Raw genomic sequence first — 17,049 nt, forward strand, 5'->3', positions numbered from 1 at the left:
ACGTGTCTGTAGCAGTAAAAGCATTAGTGCTTAGTGGGAAAAGCATTGTCACCAGTGGTCAAGCTCCAATCCCAGCTCTACCACTGGACAGTCAAAGGCCTTTGAGCAAACAGCTCATCTCTGAGCTTCCATTTTCTCAGTAGTAAATAGATGGTAATACCTTCATTGCCTTCCTTTCTTATGTTAAATGCAGAAATAAAATGCCATGATCAAATGGGCTATTTCTGAGCACACTTTGATAGTGGGACTGTATAAATTCTAATATCGCTATTATTGTTCAATTAACTTCTATTTCAAGTTCTGACATTCACTTTGCACTCAAAGAAGGAATGATTTTTCACAAAAGATTGCTAAGAGCACAAACCACAGAACTCAATATGCACGCTCTGACTGTGGCATTGATTTAAGAGTAGGCGGAATGATACTGGCTCCGTAGCCAGACGGATCTTGATTCAAGTCCTGCTGTGGTCTTCAGACAGCCATTTTTGTGACCCTCTGTTTCTCTAGTCTATGTAAGAAGCTGGAAATGCTGATCTTCAAGGCTGAAAATTAAAGTAGCAGTCCATCAGATACCCCTGATTTTAGGAGTCACGTGGGTGGTTGCTAAAATAGTCTCCACCTCTTGCCTGGAGATTCTGTGATACAGTACGTCTGAAGAGAGAACTCTTCAGGTCTCGTGTGCATCTGTTTTTTTCACATGGCCCTTGTATGATGCTTATGACTAGGTAAATTTGGGAAATTGTGGATTAGGATGTATACATACACACAGCACATAAAATAGAGCAGGTGCCCAAAACATGGTGGCTATGTTAGCACACTGAACCGTATGTCTAGGGAGCATAACAAGTAGGTCAACTAGCAAGGGCTGTGGTTTATTTTTCTGATTTGAGGTTTTGTCTTCATTCTCGAACAACACATGTTTCAGGGCCCCAAATTTGCGTAAAAGTCAGATTTCAAACTCGATTATATTTGTAGTAGGATGACATCTTCCGATGCCTGGTCTGGGCCCTAGGCTCCAGCCATTACGCTCACCATGAAACTTAAATTATATTTCCTAAGAGTTATATTTGGTTTCTTTTCAGCAAGTTTGTTCAATACAAGTGATAAGAGCTTTGAGAGCTGTAATCTCCCCCAAGTCACACCAGGCTTTTTATCATCAGCCATGTGAATAATAGTGCATGATCAAGAGTGGGAATTTGACATCAACTGAGAGCTCTAATCCCAGCTTAGTCAGCTTCTAGCTGTGTGTGACCCTGGGCAAATGGCCAAACCTCTCTGGGCCTCAGGTTTGTCATTTATAAAATGGAGATGAAGAGTACCTACCTCTGGGACTTCCACTGGTGGCGCAGTGGTTAAGAATCTGCCTGCCAACGTAGGGGACATGGGTTTGAGCCCTGGTCTGGGAAGATCCCACATGCTGTGGCGCAACTAAGCCCATGCGCCACAACTACTGAGCCCGTGTGCCACAACTACTGAAGCCTGCGCGCCTAGAGCCTGTGCTCCGCAGCAAGAGAAGCCACTGCAATGAGAAGTCCGTGCACTGCAATGAAGAGTAGCCCCCGCTTGCCGCAACTAAAGAAAGACGGTGTGCAGCAACGAAGGCCCAACGCAGCCAAAAATAAGTAAATTTATTAAGAAGAAAGAAGGAAGGAAGGAAGGAAGGAGAAAGAGGAAAGAAAAAAGAAAGACAGGGAAAGAAAGGAAGAGAAGAGTACCTACTTCACAGAGTTGTCAGACTTACTACTTGAGATACTGCGTGTAAAGCACAGAGAACTCAGCAAATGTTAGCTATTGTCTTTCTGAGGAGATTGGCAGTGTGTTTGTCTGAAGGAGCAGAGGGGAAAGTTTTTTTCCAGGGAGTTTGGATAAAATGCTGGTTCTTGAACAAAGGGGGAGGGTTTAAAGGCAGCAATATGGTGTTTGGGCTGCTGCAGGAAATGGGGACTGCAGAATGCCAGCTGGGTGGGCCTGCTTATCAAGGTTTTGGCCTGGGGGGTTTTAGCATGTTTCCTGGAATGAGTTTGAATTAAGCAGTTTCCTACTGACCTTTTCATCAAATTTGCAGATGTCCATTTACTTGAGTGAATCCCCTTGTGCTATTTTGGGAAGACTCCAAACTTTTAAACTTCACATAACTGATTCTGAATGTCTGCTTTCATAGTGCACTTGGGTTGAGATGTTCAGCTACAGAGGTTTCCATGTGAGTTGGGTAGGCAAATAAGTAACCAAATCTTCTGGGAACCCGGCAGAACTGTACTAACCAAGAGTCCTTCATACTCTGCTGATGCTACAGACTTAGAGCAGTTCCAATCTGGTAATGGCTTGGGTCTTTGTTCATTGTTCTTTTAAATTAGTTTTTTTTTTTTTTTTTTTAAAGAAGTAATACTTATGTATATAGTACAACATAAAAAGGTACAAAATGGGCTCCCCTGGTGGCACAGTGGTTAAGAATCCGCCTGCCAATGCAGGGGACACGGGTTCGAGCCCTGGTCCGGGAAGATCCCACATGCTGCGGAGCAACTAGGCCCATGCGCCACAACTGCTGAGCCTGCGCGCTAGAGCCCACAAGCCACCACTACTGAAGCCAACGTGCCTAGAGCCCATGCTCTGCAGCAGGAGAAGCCACGGCAATGAGATGCTCGCGCACCGCAACGAAGAGTAGCCCCCGCTCGCTGCAACTGGAAAAGGCCTGCACTCAGCAACAGAGCCCCAGTGCAGCCAAAAATAAATTAAAAAAAAAAAAAAAGGTACAAAAGGTATACAGTGAAAAGTAAGTTTCCTGGGGATTCCCTGGTGGTCCAGTGGTTAGGACTTCGTACTTCCATTGCAGGGGGCATGGGTTCAATCCTTGGTCAGGGATGGTTGGGGAACTAAGACTAAGATCCCACAAGCCGCTCAGCATGGCCAAAAAAAAAAAAAAGGTAAGTTTCCTTGTCACGCTGACTCTCAGTCACTAAGTTCTCCCCAGAAGCAGTCACTGTTTCCAGTCTTTTATATCCTTCTAGAAATATTCTGTGCATATATGATTGGGTTTTTACTCAAAGTTTGATCCGTAAAGAAGTCTTCATGAGAACAGCAGGTCATCCAAATTTAAATAACTATATGAGGTTGATGTATTGCCTGAACACCATAATTACAATATAAACATGCACCAGTAATAAATATTCTTTGTCCATCAGAAATAATTAAATCAACCACATCCTAGCCTATCCCCAGTAGGAGGGCGGCGAATTCTGCAACAGGTTTTTAAAGGTCTCCTCTTAGGCCTTAGATGTCTCTATCTTGTTAAGTAATGTATAATTTAAGGGTTTTTTGTGTTTTGTTTTGTTTTGGTTGACTTACTATTTGAAATAGGAGAGGTAGCATGGCTTAGTGGGAAGAACAGGAGCTACGAAGACCTACATTCAGATGCCAGTTTTGTCACTTAAAACAGCTAGACTTTGGGCAAGTTACTGTGGGATCTTCCCGGAATGGGGCACGAACCCACGTCCCCTGGATTGGCAGGCGGACTCTCAACCACTGCGCCACCAGGGAAGCCCTGTAAAGTGGATTTAATAACATCTATATTAGGTGTTGTGAGCACTGAATGAGACAGGTAATTCAAAGTACCTTGTTTAATGACTGGCACGTGGCCATCGAGAAATGGTAGCTGCAATTATCAGTGGTGCCTGCCGGCAGTGTGCGTTCCCTACCTACGTGCAGAGCAAACAAGTAGTGAATTGTGCTGGAATTTCAGCTTCTCCACTAACTTCCAACGTTCTCCATCAACTTGGAAAGGAGCTTTATGACTCCGTGGCTTTGTAAACCTGCATGCCTGTTTAGGGTTCCTTGGGGTTTGCCTTGTAGTGTTTTATAATCCACTCTTGTTTATTTCATCCTACTGAAGTTGCCTCCGAGAATTTTCCTCTAATTTAAAAATTATTGAGGACCCAAAGACCTTATTTATGAGGGTTATATCTATCGATATAATTTACCATGTTAGACATTAAAATTTTAAGATTTTTAAATCATTAAAAAATAATAATAAACCCAAAACATGTTAACAGAAATAACATTTTTAAGGAAAATAGCTATCTTTTCCAATACAAAACAAAAAAATGTTGCAAAAAGAGTGACATTGTGTTACATTTTTGCAAAATTCCTTAATGTCTGGTTTAGTAGAAGGCAAATGGATTCTTACAATGCTTCTGCATTCAGTCTGTTGCAATATGATGTTTTGGAAGAAAAGGAAGCAAAGGAAGAAAATTCAACCTCACACAGATTGGTAGTTAGAAAAGAGAGGACTTGGTGGACCCCCTGGGAGAGTCTCGGGGACTCCCCAGCAGTCCTGGGACCGCTGCCCAAAGTCTGGTTTATTTCCTGCAGGAGACTTTAAATGCCTTGAAAGCAGAGAATATTTCTTCATTCAGAGGGTCACTGAATCCTAGTTCCTGGCCTTCTCCACAGTTTTCACTTGGAACATGTGATAAAATGTTTTGGACAGACTGACTGATAGAGGGAGCTATTGGCCAATACTAGCCCACAAATATAATACCGAGATTAAAGATTTTTCTCTTTCACAGAGGCTGAAACAGATTTCGACAGAACTGGTGTCTGAACAGCCACATCCCTGTGCTCCCCAACATCTGCTTCTCAGAGAGGCTGCCAAGAAGGCAAGGCAAAAGTTAGACTTACCAAGATCAACTTAAAAACATCCGCATTTATTTTTAAAAGGGGAAAAAAATTTACAATAGCCAAAAAAGTGGAAGCAACCCAACTATCCAACCACGGATGAATGGAGAAACAAAACGTGGTATATACATACAGTTGAATATTATTCAGCCTTAAAAAGGATGGAAATTCTGATACATGCTACAACATGGATGAATCTAGAGGACATTATGCTAAGTGAAATAAGCCAGTCACAAAAAGACAAATGTTCTATGATCCCACTTATATCAGGTATCTTGAGTAGTCAAGCTTAGAGAAACAGAAAGTAGGATGGTGGTTGCCAGGGGCGGGGGAAGGAGAGAATGGGGATTTGTTTAGCGGGTATGAAAATGTTCTGGAGATCAGGTGCACAACAGTGTGAATACTTAACACTATTGGACTGTACACTTAAAAATGGTAAAGAAGGTTAAGTTTTATGTTATGTATATTTATTTTGCCACGATTAGAAATAAGTTTTTAAAAAAAGAAATGGGAAGAAAGAGCAAACTTTTTTCTCTAATTTAGTTCTGGCTGATTTCACCCTTTCTTAACTATTCAATTCAGTTGTACAAGTGTTTATTGAGCACATTCTATGTATAAAGTGCTTCTAAGGAACAAAGATCAGTTAAACAGTGCCCATAATCAAGGAGTTTGCCCTCTAGTAGAGGGTTGGTTAATTTATACACACAAACAAGTAGAAGGCCACAAGACATGCAATAACAGAATGAAAATAGGTCTTGGTGAAGGTGATGCCTGGACTGGAACTTAAGGACAACAGAATTTCTGTTGAGACTGAGTTGTTGCGGGGGGCAGGATGAGCACGAAGGAGACCAACTAGTTTCCTGCCTTGTCCTTCAGGTAAAGGCTTGGAATCGTGTTTCAAGAGATATTAAAGATCTTTGGTCCAATTTCTCATTTAATCCAGGAATCCATTCTAGTTGAATGAAGAAAGAAATCAGGAGGCAATTCCAGGTAAGGAAATGTGACTATTGCTGGGAAAACATGGTCCAGGGTAAAGCACATTGGATTGGTTTATAGATTTGCTTTCCATCTTGCTTCTGCCTGAGAGCTCTGTCAACCTCTCTGAGAACTGGGTTCCTCTGTTCCAAGGTTGTCACATCCTCCAATGAACATATGTGAAAATCCTTGGCAAGCATTTGAAACTCCATGTTACCTTCTCCTTACTACTCTGGCTAATTTCTACTCCTCTTTCAAGGCTCAGCTCAGGACTGGCTGGGATGGAAAAGTTGTGCACTATGGTCCACTCTACCCAGTGGCCTGCTCACAAGTCCATCTCACCAGCCTGTGAACTCCCTGAGAGGAGGCGGTGTCTGTTTGATTTCTGTAACCCCCAAACTTGGCACAGTGCACAAGTCATTCAGTAGCTAAGTAGCTAAGAGCACTGGGCTTGAAAATCACACCGTCAAAGGTTAAATCCTGGCTCCGCCACTTAGTAGCTATGTGACTCTGGCCAAGATCCTTAACCTCCTCCCTGGGCCTCAGTTTCTTCAACAGCAAGGTGGGGATAATAATGAAAACGACTTCATAGGCTGTCGTGAGGTGTTTAAAATAAACTCAAGCACTTAAAGCTCATGGCCCAGTGCCTGGCACCCAGGAATTCTGAACAGAAACTTACTATTAAGTTCTTTATATGTTTGTTGCATAAGATAAAGCTGTAAATACCTACACTCTTTTCTTAAAAGGGTCACCTTCGTATCAGAAAATTTTGCTGAGCCCCTGGTGACTTACCCCTACCTCTGGGGCTCTGGGGTGACTGATGTCCCTCCAAGGAGCAGGAGCCCCAAGACCGGCCGGGGGAGGGCGGGGCTCTGTCTCCCGGTCCCCGGCGGGGCGGAGTCCGGCGCGAGGTCACGTGGGGGTGCGGGAGGCGGGTCTTTGCGCGCGCAGGTCACGCGGCCGGTGTTGACACTTCCGGGTGGGACCACAGTGAGGCGGCGGGGCAGGGGCTGGCACCTCCCGCAGCAACTATGGCGTATACGGGCCTCACCGTGCCTCTCATCGTGATGAGCGTGTTCTGGGGCTTCGTCGGCTTCCTGGTGCCCTGGTTCATCCCTAAGGGTCCCAACCGGGGGTAAGTGCGCCAGGCCTGCCTGGGGAGGGACGCGCGGTGAGGACCCGCAGAGCCGGGCGGGGGAGGGGGCGATTCCGCACCGGTCGGAGACCTTGCCCGGGTGATCCTGCCCTCCAGGCAGGCCCCGACCCCCGTGCAGCCCCTCGACTTCCTTATCGCAGCAGCCTCAGTGTCTCCCGGCCTGAACGTGAGGAGGGTGACTTCCGGCGGACCCTCCTTGGGAAGGCGTTGTAGGGGAATTTTTTCTCATCACGTCTCTGTGTGGGGAGGGTGCAGTCGGAAATGGGTTTATACCGACTCAAGGAGAAGTTGGGGTTCGTCCCTAGACGTCTGTCGCCCCTTTAGCCCTGCCGTCCACCCAAATGAGGCCTCGTTTGCCTAAACTTTAAAGGAACGGATCAAATAAATAAAACAGAAATTGATCTCTCTGCCTCACAGGCTGTCGCAGTTGCAGAGGACAAGCTTGTGCGACAACGTTGAGCCCAGGCCTTCCATCTAGTGGGCGCCAGGATCTAGCTGGGGCTTGATCTAGAGCGAGATTAATTATCAAAGAGTCGGAGGTATTGTTTAGAAACCCCTGCGTCATACCTTTCCAAGGGCTCTCCAGCCCTTGTATGTGAGTGTAACAAGCTCTTAGAATGATTGGTTAAGAAAGACTTTTTTCCCCCAGACTTCTTTGTTAGAGCTTTATCTCTTTTGTAAGTAAACTTTTTTTTTATCGTAGTATGAAACAGAGTCTTATCTTCAAAGGGGCTTTGGAACACCCTCTTTCTGGTTCCTCTTTGCCTTTTAGTCATTTTTTTCTCAGCGGCAAGATCATGTGGGGTGAAACTTAGACTGAAGTCACAGATTTGGGGGAACACCATCTCTTGTTTTATTCTTTGAAACGAATTGGTGGCTTCACAGTGCTCTGCATGCAGAGTAGACATTCAGTAAAGAGTTACTGAGTGGATAAGTCTATTGCCTTTATTAAAGGAAAGAAAATGCTATTACTTCCTTAATGTTTTGTGACCTGAACCCCTTTTGCTCTCTGGAATAAACTGTGTTAGACCTGTTACTTCCATCGAGCTTACAAGTAAATCATAATTTGTTTAAAAAGGAAAAATGGTGGATGAATTTCTGTCATTTCACTGTATTAGGTTCCTCTTCTCCACCCCACCCCTAGCATCAGTTATATAGGGTCATCTTTCCAGCCTGTAATAGATGACTTAGAGTGTCAGAATTCTGGGGTTATTAAAACAATTTGTATTAACCAAATTTAATTCCTTGGGCTTGTTTCTCCTACTGGAATTAGAGAACAACATGGTACTCCTTTGTTGTGTTTCTGTCTTCAGCTGTTTCATTACCCACTGTCTGCCTTTCCAGCCTTCATACTCAGAAAGCATTTATTAATGTTCTGGTAGTGTTGACCACTCCTTTCTTGAAGACCCCCATTTGGGGCCCACCATGCCCAGCCTTGGGTCTTGATGCCACTGGTGTTACCCGGGGTAATGAAACGCCTCCAGTGGTCCATGGGCTACTCAGTTTCTAGCCCTAGTGTCACTATTCAGGTTTGACCTGCTAGTGATATGTTATCTGGATCTAATTCATAGCCTCCACCTCAGTCCTTGTATTTCCTGCTCTTGGCAGGATTGAGCAGGTCTTAAAACACTAGGTGTCTCCTAGGAGTTACTGTATTACACTTTGAGAAACACTGCTCCCGGCTGGATGATCCCTATGACCTTGGATAGTTTAGTTAACTTTTCCATGTTCCTGTTTCCTCATTGTAAAATGGAAATATTAGTACTGAATTAGTATTAGTTCCCCTTTACCTTCTGAAAAGACTGCAAGTGATTTTTTTTTTTTTAAATACACGAAGGAGCTGAATTGATTCAAGGACTATGGTGCATTTTTAACGCGGGAGAGCATTTCTGATTTGAAGGATTAAAAACATCTTCATTAAGGAGCTAAGTAAAGGTGCTGTGTGAGAAGGGAAGAAAGGAGACTTTGCTGTTAAATCCTCTTCTCTGAGACCCCTGCACATCAGAATGCAGAAACCTGGGTGATTAGGAGGTTTTCAGGACCTCATGAAGCTGGGGGAAAAAGGGAGCAAAAGGGGAAAAACTCTTCTGAATCTATGTATAACCTAAAGCAAGCCTCTTACTCTCATCTTTTCTACAACTGAAAAAGGGCTGGATAAAATGAAGTCTGTACCTGGAGTACTGGTTCCTGACCATTCCTATTTTTCATGATTTCCCATTCTCTTTAGGAATCCACAGATTCTCTAAAAGCTTCAGATTTTTTCACAGTGGCTCCCTTAGCAGTAGTTGTGGGGGAGGGAATGGGGACAGAGCACAGGGATTAGTGTTACAGTTCCGTCAGCTCCAATTTTTGCAGACATAACATTTTTGAACATTCAGAAAAATAGAGTAGTACAGGTGTTGTACAACACCACCTAGATTCAATAATGCTGACATATTCATATTTGCTTTATATTTGCTTTGTCTATGAATCCAGGTGTGCATACATACATACATAATTTTGCTGAATCATTTGAAGGTAAATTGCAGTTATCATGACACTTCACCCCTAAACGCTTCAGCAGGCAATAACTTAGAAGAAGCACATTAGGAGCTGATATCTTAATTAAAAATTATTTTTTCTTTTCTTTTTGGCTGCGTTGTGCCGTGCGGCTTGCGGGATCTTAGTTCCCTGACCAGGGATCGAACCCGCACAGTGGAAGCGTGGAGTCCTAGCCACTGGACCACCAGGGAATTCCCATGAGGGAGCGTTTGATATCGAACTATTAATCAAGTAGTACAAAGGGGCCTCAGCTGTTTCCGATCTCTGAGTTGGTCTTTTGGGGAAGGGAAAGACTGAGGGAGGGATTCCAGGTTGGGGCAGGGGAATGGAAGAAGATGAGCAGAAGCTTGGGATGGAGAATAATAAACATGATGTGCAACCCCCAATACCTATTTATATATGTACTATAAGGTACATGTTTTGAAGAATGTGCCTTCAGGATATATCCAGAGTCTGACCAGTTCTCACTACAGGCACTGCTACCAGAGTGGTCCATTGGTGCAATTCCCCACTAACTGGTTTTTCTGCTTTTCCTTTTGCTTTCTCTTCCCTAGTCTATTTCCACCCTGCAGAGAGATCCTATTAGAATTTGGGTCAGATTTTGTCAGTCCTCTCCTCAAATCCCTCCAAAATAGCTTCCCTTTTCCTTTCAGAGGCTACCAAGATACCTCTGACCTCACTTCCTACCAGACTGTCCTTGCTCAGCTCAGCCACACTGGCCTCTGTCCTCTTTGAATGCCTGATACCCTCTCACCAGGAACCTTTGCTTTGCTAAACTTCAGGGGTTTTCATCCCTTTTGTTCACTCCTCTCTCCCCAGAGCCTGGTGCATACAAGTCACTCTGAATCTGTTGAATGGACAAGCCAATGTATTAACCACAGAAAATACATGCACACACACAGAATTTCTAAAGGATGAGTTAAACATAATATATATAGGAGTTCAGATATTTGCCCCCTGCCTTCTAGGAGATAGTCTTTCTTACCCTATGGGCTGTGGAGACCCCCTCTTTGGAAGTCACGCCTGTGAATGATGGGGGGGGCATTGAAAGGTGATAAGCTGCAGAGTGATGTAATGAAAGGAATATATTAGAAAGATTAACCCAAGGTGATTGTAGGAATGAATGAAAGATTGTATGGATAGAATGAAAGGGAAGGAAGAAAGTTTTGAATCTGCCAGCAGTTAGCCAGGCAGACCTGATAAATTTTGATTTTAACGATGGGAATAGAAATGAAAAAAATCCACATAAGGAGAGCTGCTTCAAAGGACTAATCCACAGCATTTGATGACTGAAGGTGCAGGGGAGGCATGAGTAAAAAGATGACAGATTGGAGGGGTGGGTCAGATGGGTGGAAATGGCAGAGCTTCTCTGGAGTAGGAGATTTAAATTTGGAAAGAGAAATTGGAAAAGAATATCATGAATTCAGTTTTTTAAACGTTGAAATTCAGCTGATCAGAGACCCAGGTTTAACTATTTTTCAGACAGGAATGGAGATGGGGAGAGGTCAAGGCTAGAAAGTAATATTTTGGTAACACGGAAGAGCTAAATCGGACTCCACATTGGATCTGTTTCTTTGACTTTAACCTTCGCTTTTCATTGCTTTTGTTATTATAATCATACATAATGGCCTGCCTCAGGGAACCCTGTCCCTCTGCTAGCCCTGCTCACCTGTGAATGACTGCAAAAAAGAAGAAACTAACACATCCCCTCACCGAGGCTGGTCATTCCAGATGTTTTGCAAGACTGATGGCCCTTTTACTTTACTTCCTCACCGCCTCTCCCCCTCTGTTCTGCCTTTTTACTTTACTTCCTCACCGCCTCTCCCTCTCTGATTCTATAAAAGAAACTGGCATCCAGACCCAGAGAAGATGGTTTTTCGGAGACACCAGTCTGCCATCTTCTCGGGCTGCCGGCTTTCCCAATAAAGTCGTATCCCTTTCCTCAACACCTCGTCTCCGATTCATTGGCCTGTCGTGCGGTGAGCAGAGCGAGCTTGGACTTAGTAACATTTTTAGCAGTATAGTGTCATTTCATATACCAAATAGGGCAGTTACTTGGATGTCAAAGCTATTACCAGTACAGCCTTTTGTGTTCAGTTTCAGATGGGTTTGGATTAGACCCCTAAACTGTGGCATCAGTACACATTCCCTTAAATACAAATGTTAATGACTTCCGTAGAATTCTGCTGTGTGCACCCCAGGGCACCCTGCTGTCTCCGGTGTTTGAACAGATTCAGATGTATTTTCCTGGTTGTGCAATCCTTGCCAGGTTTGATCACCTGGGAAGGGAACTTAAACCTCCTGCAAAGTCTGCATAGTTTGCTAGTTATCTAATGCTTGCACTTTTTTTTTTCTCCAGAGTTATCATCACCATGTTGGTGACCTGTTCCGTTTGCTGCTATCTCTTGTAAGTAGTTTTTTCCTAAAACAATAAGCGGTTATTCCTGGTATTTATCATATGTGTGAATAAAAGTTAAATAAGTGGAGCATGATTGTCATGAAACTTTACATTTTTGTTTCACTGGGGCTTGTTCCTGGTGTAACATCTAGAGATAGTATCCTAAGGTTGAAAAGAACACTTTTCCTGTGTTCAGTATATTTACCAAAGAACTGTACAGATGCTCAGTTCTTCTGGCAATACAAGTGTAATTTATTTGGCACAAATTTCAATCATACAATTAGCCAGAAATTGTCATCGTACTGCTTTATATTTTACTACTGTGAAGTATTTGAGCCTACTCATTTCACTTAAATATCTCACTGTGAAACCAATAAAGCCATTCTTTATTATGTATGTATTTATTTTTGTCTGCGTTGGGTCTTCATTGCTGTGCGTGGGCTTTCTCTAGTTGTGGCGAGTTGGGGCTTCTCTTGTTGCAGAGCACGGGCTCTAGGCACGTGGGCTTCCGTAGTTGTGGTACATGGGCTCAGTAGTTGTGGCTCATGGGCTGTAGAGCGCAGGCTCAGTAGTTGTGGTGCACGGGCTTAGTTGCTCTGCGGCATGTGGGATCTTCCTGGACCAGGGCTCGAACCCATGTCCCCTGCGTTGGCAGGTGGATTCTTAACCACTGCGCCACCAGGGAAGTCCTGCCATTCTTTATTATAACTTTTGTTTTATCTCATGAATAGAAGTTGAGCTAGAATTGTGATTGAGTAGAGTAAGGGTAATTTTTTTAAACAATTTATTATACACTGTATCAAAGTATGATAATAATTGGCATCTGTTCGAATAGATTATATAAACTTGAATGAAAGCTTTAGGATATGTGAGGTAATTTCTCAACATATATTTTTGGAATACTGTTAAAAATGGCAAAACTGCATTTGAACTATTATTATTTTTTATTTTTTTGCGGTACACGGGCCTCTCACTGTTGTGGCCTCTCCCGTTGCGGAGCACAGGCTCTGGACACACAGGCTCAGCAGCCATGGCTCACAGGCCCAGCCGCTCCGCGGCATGTGGGATCTTCCCGGACCGGGGCACGAACCCGTGTCCCCTGCATTGGCAGGTGGATTCTTAACCACTGTGCTACCAAGGAAGTCCCAGTTGAACTATTCTTTCTTTTTTTTTTTAATTGAGATATATTTCACATACCATAGAATTTATCCTTTTAGGGATTGCTTGTTAAGAGTTTAGAGCCAGCAATGCTCTTTCCTTAAAGAGAGCTTGCTAGCTTCCTGAGACTTCCTTATATGGAAAGTATTGGTGATGGCCAGCTCTTGCTTAGTGCCCACATGTGGTAGGAAGCAGCATTCTAATCCTGTGATGAAAGGCCGTGGCTCTGAATCTATGAATTTCTTGTACCCTGGGACTTTTGCACTAAGGTTTTTCAAAGAGGTTTGTGGGTATGAGCCAATTCTGGTTGTTGGCAGAGATCAAAATCTGCCCCTGACAAAGAGTTATTACCATGAATTTTGGCTATCTGGCCATTTGGTCACTTGCTTCAGTGCAACTTGAAGTGTTTAAAGCTGAATCATATAGCACTATAGAAGTTTGGCTAAATGATGATGATGTTGTTTGACTGCCTTGATACGAGTGCTTATGTGATGAGACTTTATGCAGTTGGCTTGTTTAGTCTTTTCGTTTTAGTTGGAAAGGTAAAAAAGAGGCCTTTTCAGGTCATAGCTCAGCCCCCAGAATGGAAGTCTGACATGTAGCGAATAGAGGGCATTCTTATCCTAGCTGTGTTTAACTCTAAAGAGTAAATGAGAAGAAGTACATGCATCATCAAGAATTCCTCGTTTAAGTAGGGGTGACTGAGTACCAGCCTATCCTACCGAATCTCCTCTTGAAATTCCAGCAAGGAAGCTCTTAATCAATCCAGGAGCCAAGGAGTGGTCCTGTAATTGAAAAAGCCTTTGTTTTCATTCCTTTGATCTCTGCTGCATGAGCAGTAAGGTTAGTGGTGGGGTCTTAAAAAAAATAAAAATAAAAATAAAAAGACAAAATTATTGAGCAGAGGAATGACTTGAGATTAAACCAAGATGAGGTTAAAATGTTTTGTGACTTTCTGGTCCTCCGTCGTCTTTGAAATCTGGTTAATTTTCCTGTTATTCTCTTTTTTTTTAGTTTTTTTTTTTTTTAAATAAATTTATTTATTTATTTATGGCTGTGTTGGGTCTTCGTTGCTGTGTGCGGGCTTTCTCTAGTTGTGGTGAGCGGGGGCTACTCTTGGTTGCGGTGCACGGGCTTCTCATTGTCACGGTTTCTCTTGTTGCGAAGCACAGGCTCTAGGCACGCGGGCTTCAGTAGTTGTGGCACGTGGGCTCAGTAGTTGTGGCTTGCGGGCTCTAGAGTGCAGACTCAGTAGTTGTGGCGCATGGGCTTAGTTGCTCCGCGGCATGTGGGATCTTCCCGGACCAGGGCTCGAGCCCGTGTCCCTACATTGGCAGGCGGGTTCTTAACCACTGCTCCACCAGGGAAGCCCCTGATACTGTCTTTAAAACAGGCAGGAGACCTGTCAGTCTCATGCCTCCTATCTTCACTTTCAAGTATAAAATAAAATAATTGGACTTGGTTGGAAATGGTGTCACTTTGAGTATTAGTGACTTAGTTGAGGACAGTCTGTGAGCCCTTACCTCTCTTGCTGTCTAGCTTTTTTCCTTTGTCCCAATGTGCTGGTGACTGCTCTATTGTCAGTGGGTCAGTACTGTCATCGATGTATTAATAAAGTTAGTTAGTACACAGTGTTCCAACATTAAATGCTTATGGAGGCCATTTTATGGGGAAATGAGCTGGGTGGTATAGACTTTATGCAATTGTTTTTTTCTTTTGTTTCTTTGAAACCTGATCATATATCCTATTTAGCGAAATATCTGCCTGAAGCATACAGGTGGAATTCAAATCCCAAGTATTTTACATACCTTATTCCACAAAGGGGTGGGATTTCTGTAACAAATTTAATTTGAAATTCAAAGGACACTTTACTGTTTGGCACCACTACATATAGTTTCTTGAAAATACTTCATTTGCAATTAAGACACCCCCAAAGAAACTAGATTTCCTAAACAAAGTCATGTTTTGAAATACATTCATAGACTTTTGAATTGCCTTCTCTTTGTGGCACTTTTTCCCTCCTTCCAGTTTGTTCTAGTTCAAGGTTAGATTCTGCCAGCAGAACCTTGTTTGAGCTCTGAATAAATCAGGATCTCTGCCAGTACAACCAGCTTGTGTTGCTAGCTCAGCAGAGTAAAGTCTGAATGCTCTACATCTGGTTTCCTCTCTAAGGCACAAGATCACTTTTGTTTCTTAAGCATACAGGCCTTTTAGTTACTATTCTATACTTTCTCTTGGTCTTTGGTTAGTTGTTAATGTCGGGTTATGTTGTAGCTTACCCAGAGTTACAAAACTCACATCCTAGGGGTAAAGTAGAAATTTAGTGTTGTATTGTGAAGGTACAATTGCTTCTTGGAAAACATGCTGTATCTTTAGCTCTTGACTAATTGTAAATCTTACCAGCAGAGTGATATAGGGAAAAAAATGCTGACTAGGAGACCAGGAGACCTTGGTTCTGCTAGGCTGAATAATATTTGGCCTGATTATGTTGTAGTGTGGTTTGGTAAATTTTTAAATAAGATGCTGTGTGTGAAAACTTATAACAAAGGATAAGAAAAATATAGTATTATCAGTGATTTTTAAAAATAAATTATTTTAATTCAAAGAACTGTATGTTACTTGTAAGCACAGTTTGCTTACATTGCCTTTGTAGCATTCATTTTATTGGGCCTTATTAGAGTTCATTCACTCAACTTATTTATTGTTAATAATAATATATACTAATAGTACTATAATGAACCTACTGTGTACCAGGCACTGGATATATAGCAGAAATATTCTGCCTGCCCTCTTTTTTAAATAAATTCATTTATATTTTTAATTTATTTTTGGCTGCGTTGGATCTTCGTTGCTGCGCGTGGGCTCGCTCTAGTTGTGGTGAGCAGGGGCCTACTCTTCGTTGCGGTGCACAGGCTTCTCATTGCGGTGGTTTCTCTAGTGGCGGAGCGCAGGCTCTAGGCATGCAGGCTTCAGTAGTTGCGGCACACGGGCTCAGTAGTTGTGGCTCGCGGGCTCAGTAGTTGTGGTGCACGGGCTTAGTTGCTCTGCGGCATGTGGGATCTTCCCGGACCAGAGCTCGAACCCGTCTCCCCTGCATTGGTAGGCGGATTCTTAACCACTGTGCCACCAGGGAAGTCCCCTCCCTGCCCTCTTTAGGGAGGGGAGACAGACAGCAAAACAGAGAGCCAGTGAAGCTGCCAATCACTTCCCAAAGAGGTTTCCTCATCTACTCATTCTCCCAAAGCCCTACTCTGTGGCCCCCAAACGAGTCCGCCTCACTCACTTCTCCAGCCCCCTAATACTGACCATCACGCAGGACCTGCACAGCTTTCACACACTTTCCCCTAAGTGTCTAGGAATTTGCAGATACACAGTTGAGCCCAACCTTGCTTTGGTCCTGCCTCTAGAGCCAGTTTGGGGACAGGACATGATTATCTCCCAGGGCCAGGGTTCTTCACTTTGGTTTCCCACCAAGTACCCACAGCTAGTCAGTTTCTAGAATGTTCTTTACTATAGCATGCTTTGTTTTGTTTTTTAAGCTTTCTCTTTTTGGACTTTTAAAACATACTGTATGCTCTCTACAAAAGTAGAATAATGTAATAAATGAACCTTCACGTGTCTGTCATCCATGTTGAAAAATTTATCAACTCATGGCCAGTCTTGTTAAATCCCCACACACTTTCCCTTTCCACCCCAGATTTTTTTGAAGCAAATCCCAGACATCAGTTTATCTGTAAATATTTCAATATATGTATATCTCTAAAAGGTAATCGTTCTTTTTTCAAGTATAGTCCCAAACCATTATCACACAAAAAAAGTTAATTCCTTTATATCATCAAATATCATTTAAATTCCTGTAGTTGTCTCATATACTTTATTTATTTATTTTACAGTTTGTTTGAATGAAGATGCTCATAAAGACCCTGCATTGCGATTAGCGATGTGTCTTTCAAGTCTCTATTGGTTTCTTCTCCAAATCTCTTTTTTTCCTGGCATATTTTAATAGAAAAAAACCCAGATTGTTTGCCCCATAGTTTTCCAGAGTCTGTTTCTTATTAACTGCATACCCATGGTGTCATTTAACATAATCCTCTTTCTTCTGTATTTCCTGTAAATTGGTAGTCATACTTAAGGGCTAGATCACATTCAG

General features: G+C 43.0%; 1 protein-coding gene across 1 annotated transcript in view; it reads left to right on the forward strand.

The window, feature by feature from the left end:
• The first annotated feature begins 6,623 nt into the window (after nucleotides 1–6,623).
• The window catches only part of ATP6V0E1 (ATPase H+ transporting V0 subunit e1), a 34,647-nt gene continuing 24,221 nt past the window's right edge, over nucleotides 6,624–17,049 (forward strand). Inside the window, exons 1-2 of the mRNA XM_022595098.3 lie at nucleotides 6,624–6,781; nucleotides 11,703–11,750. Coding sequence (XP_022450806.1) covers nucleotides 6,678–6,781; nucleotides 11,703–11,750 — 152 coding nt within the window. The 5' untranslated portion in view covers nucleotides 6,624–6,677. The remainder of the gene's footprint in view (nucleotides 6,782–11,702; nucleotides 11,751–17,049) is intronic.

This window comes from Delphinapterus leucas, chromosome 3, assembly GCF_059928025.1.
Source record: "Delphinapterus leucas isolate spDelLeu-1000000601 "Yukka" chromosome 3, BTC_Dleu_Yukka2, whole genome shotgun sequence".
NCBI lineage: Eukaryota > Metazoa > Chordata > Mammalia > Artiodactyla > Monodontidae > Delphinapterus > Delphinapterus leucas.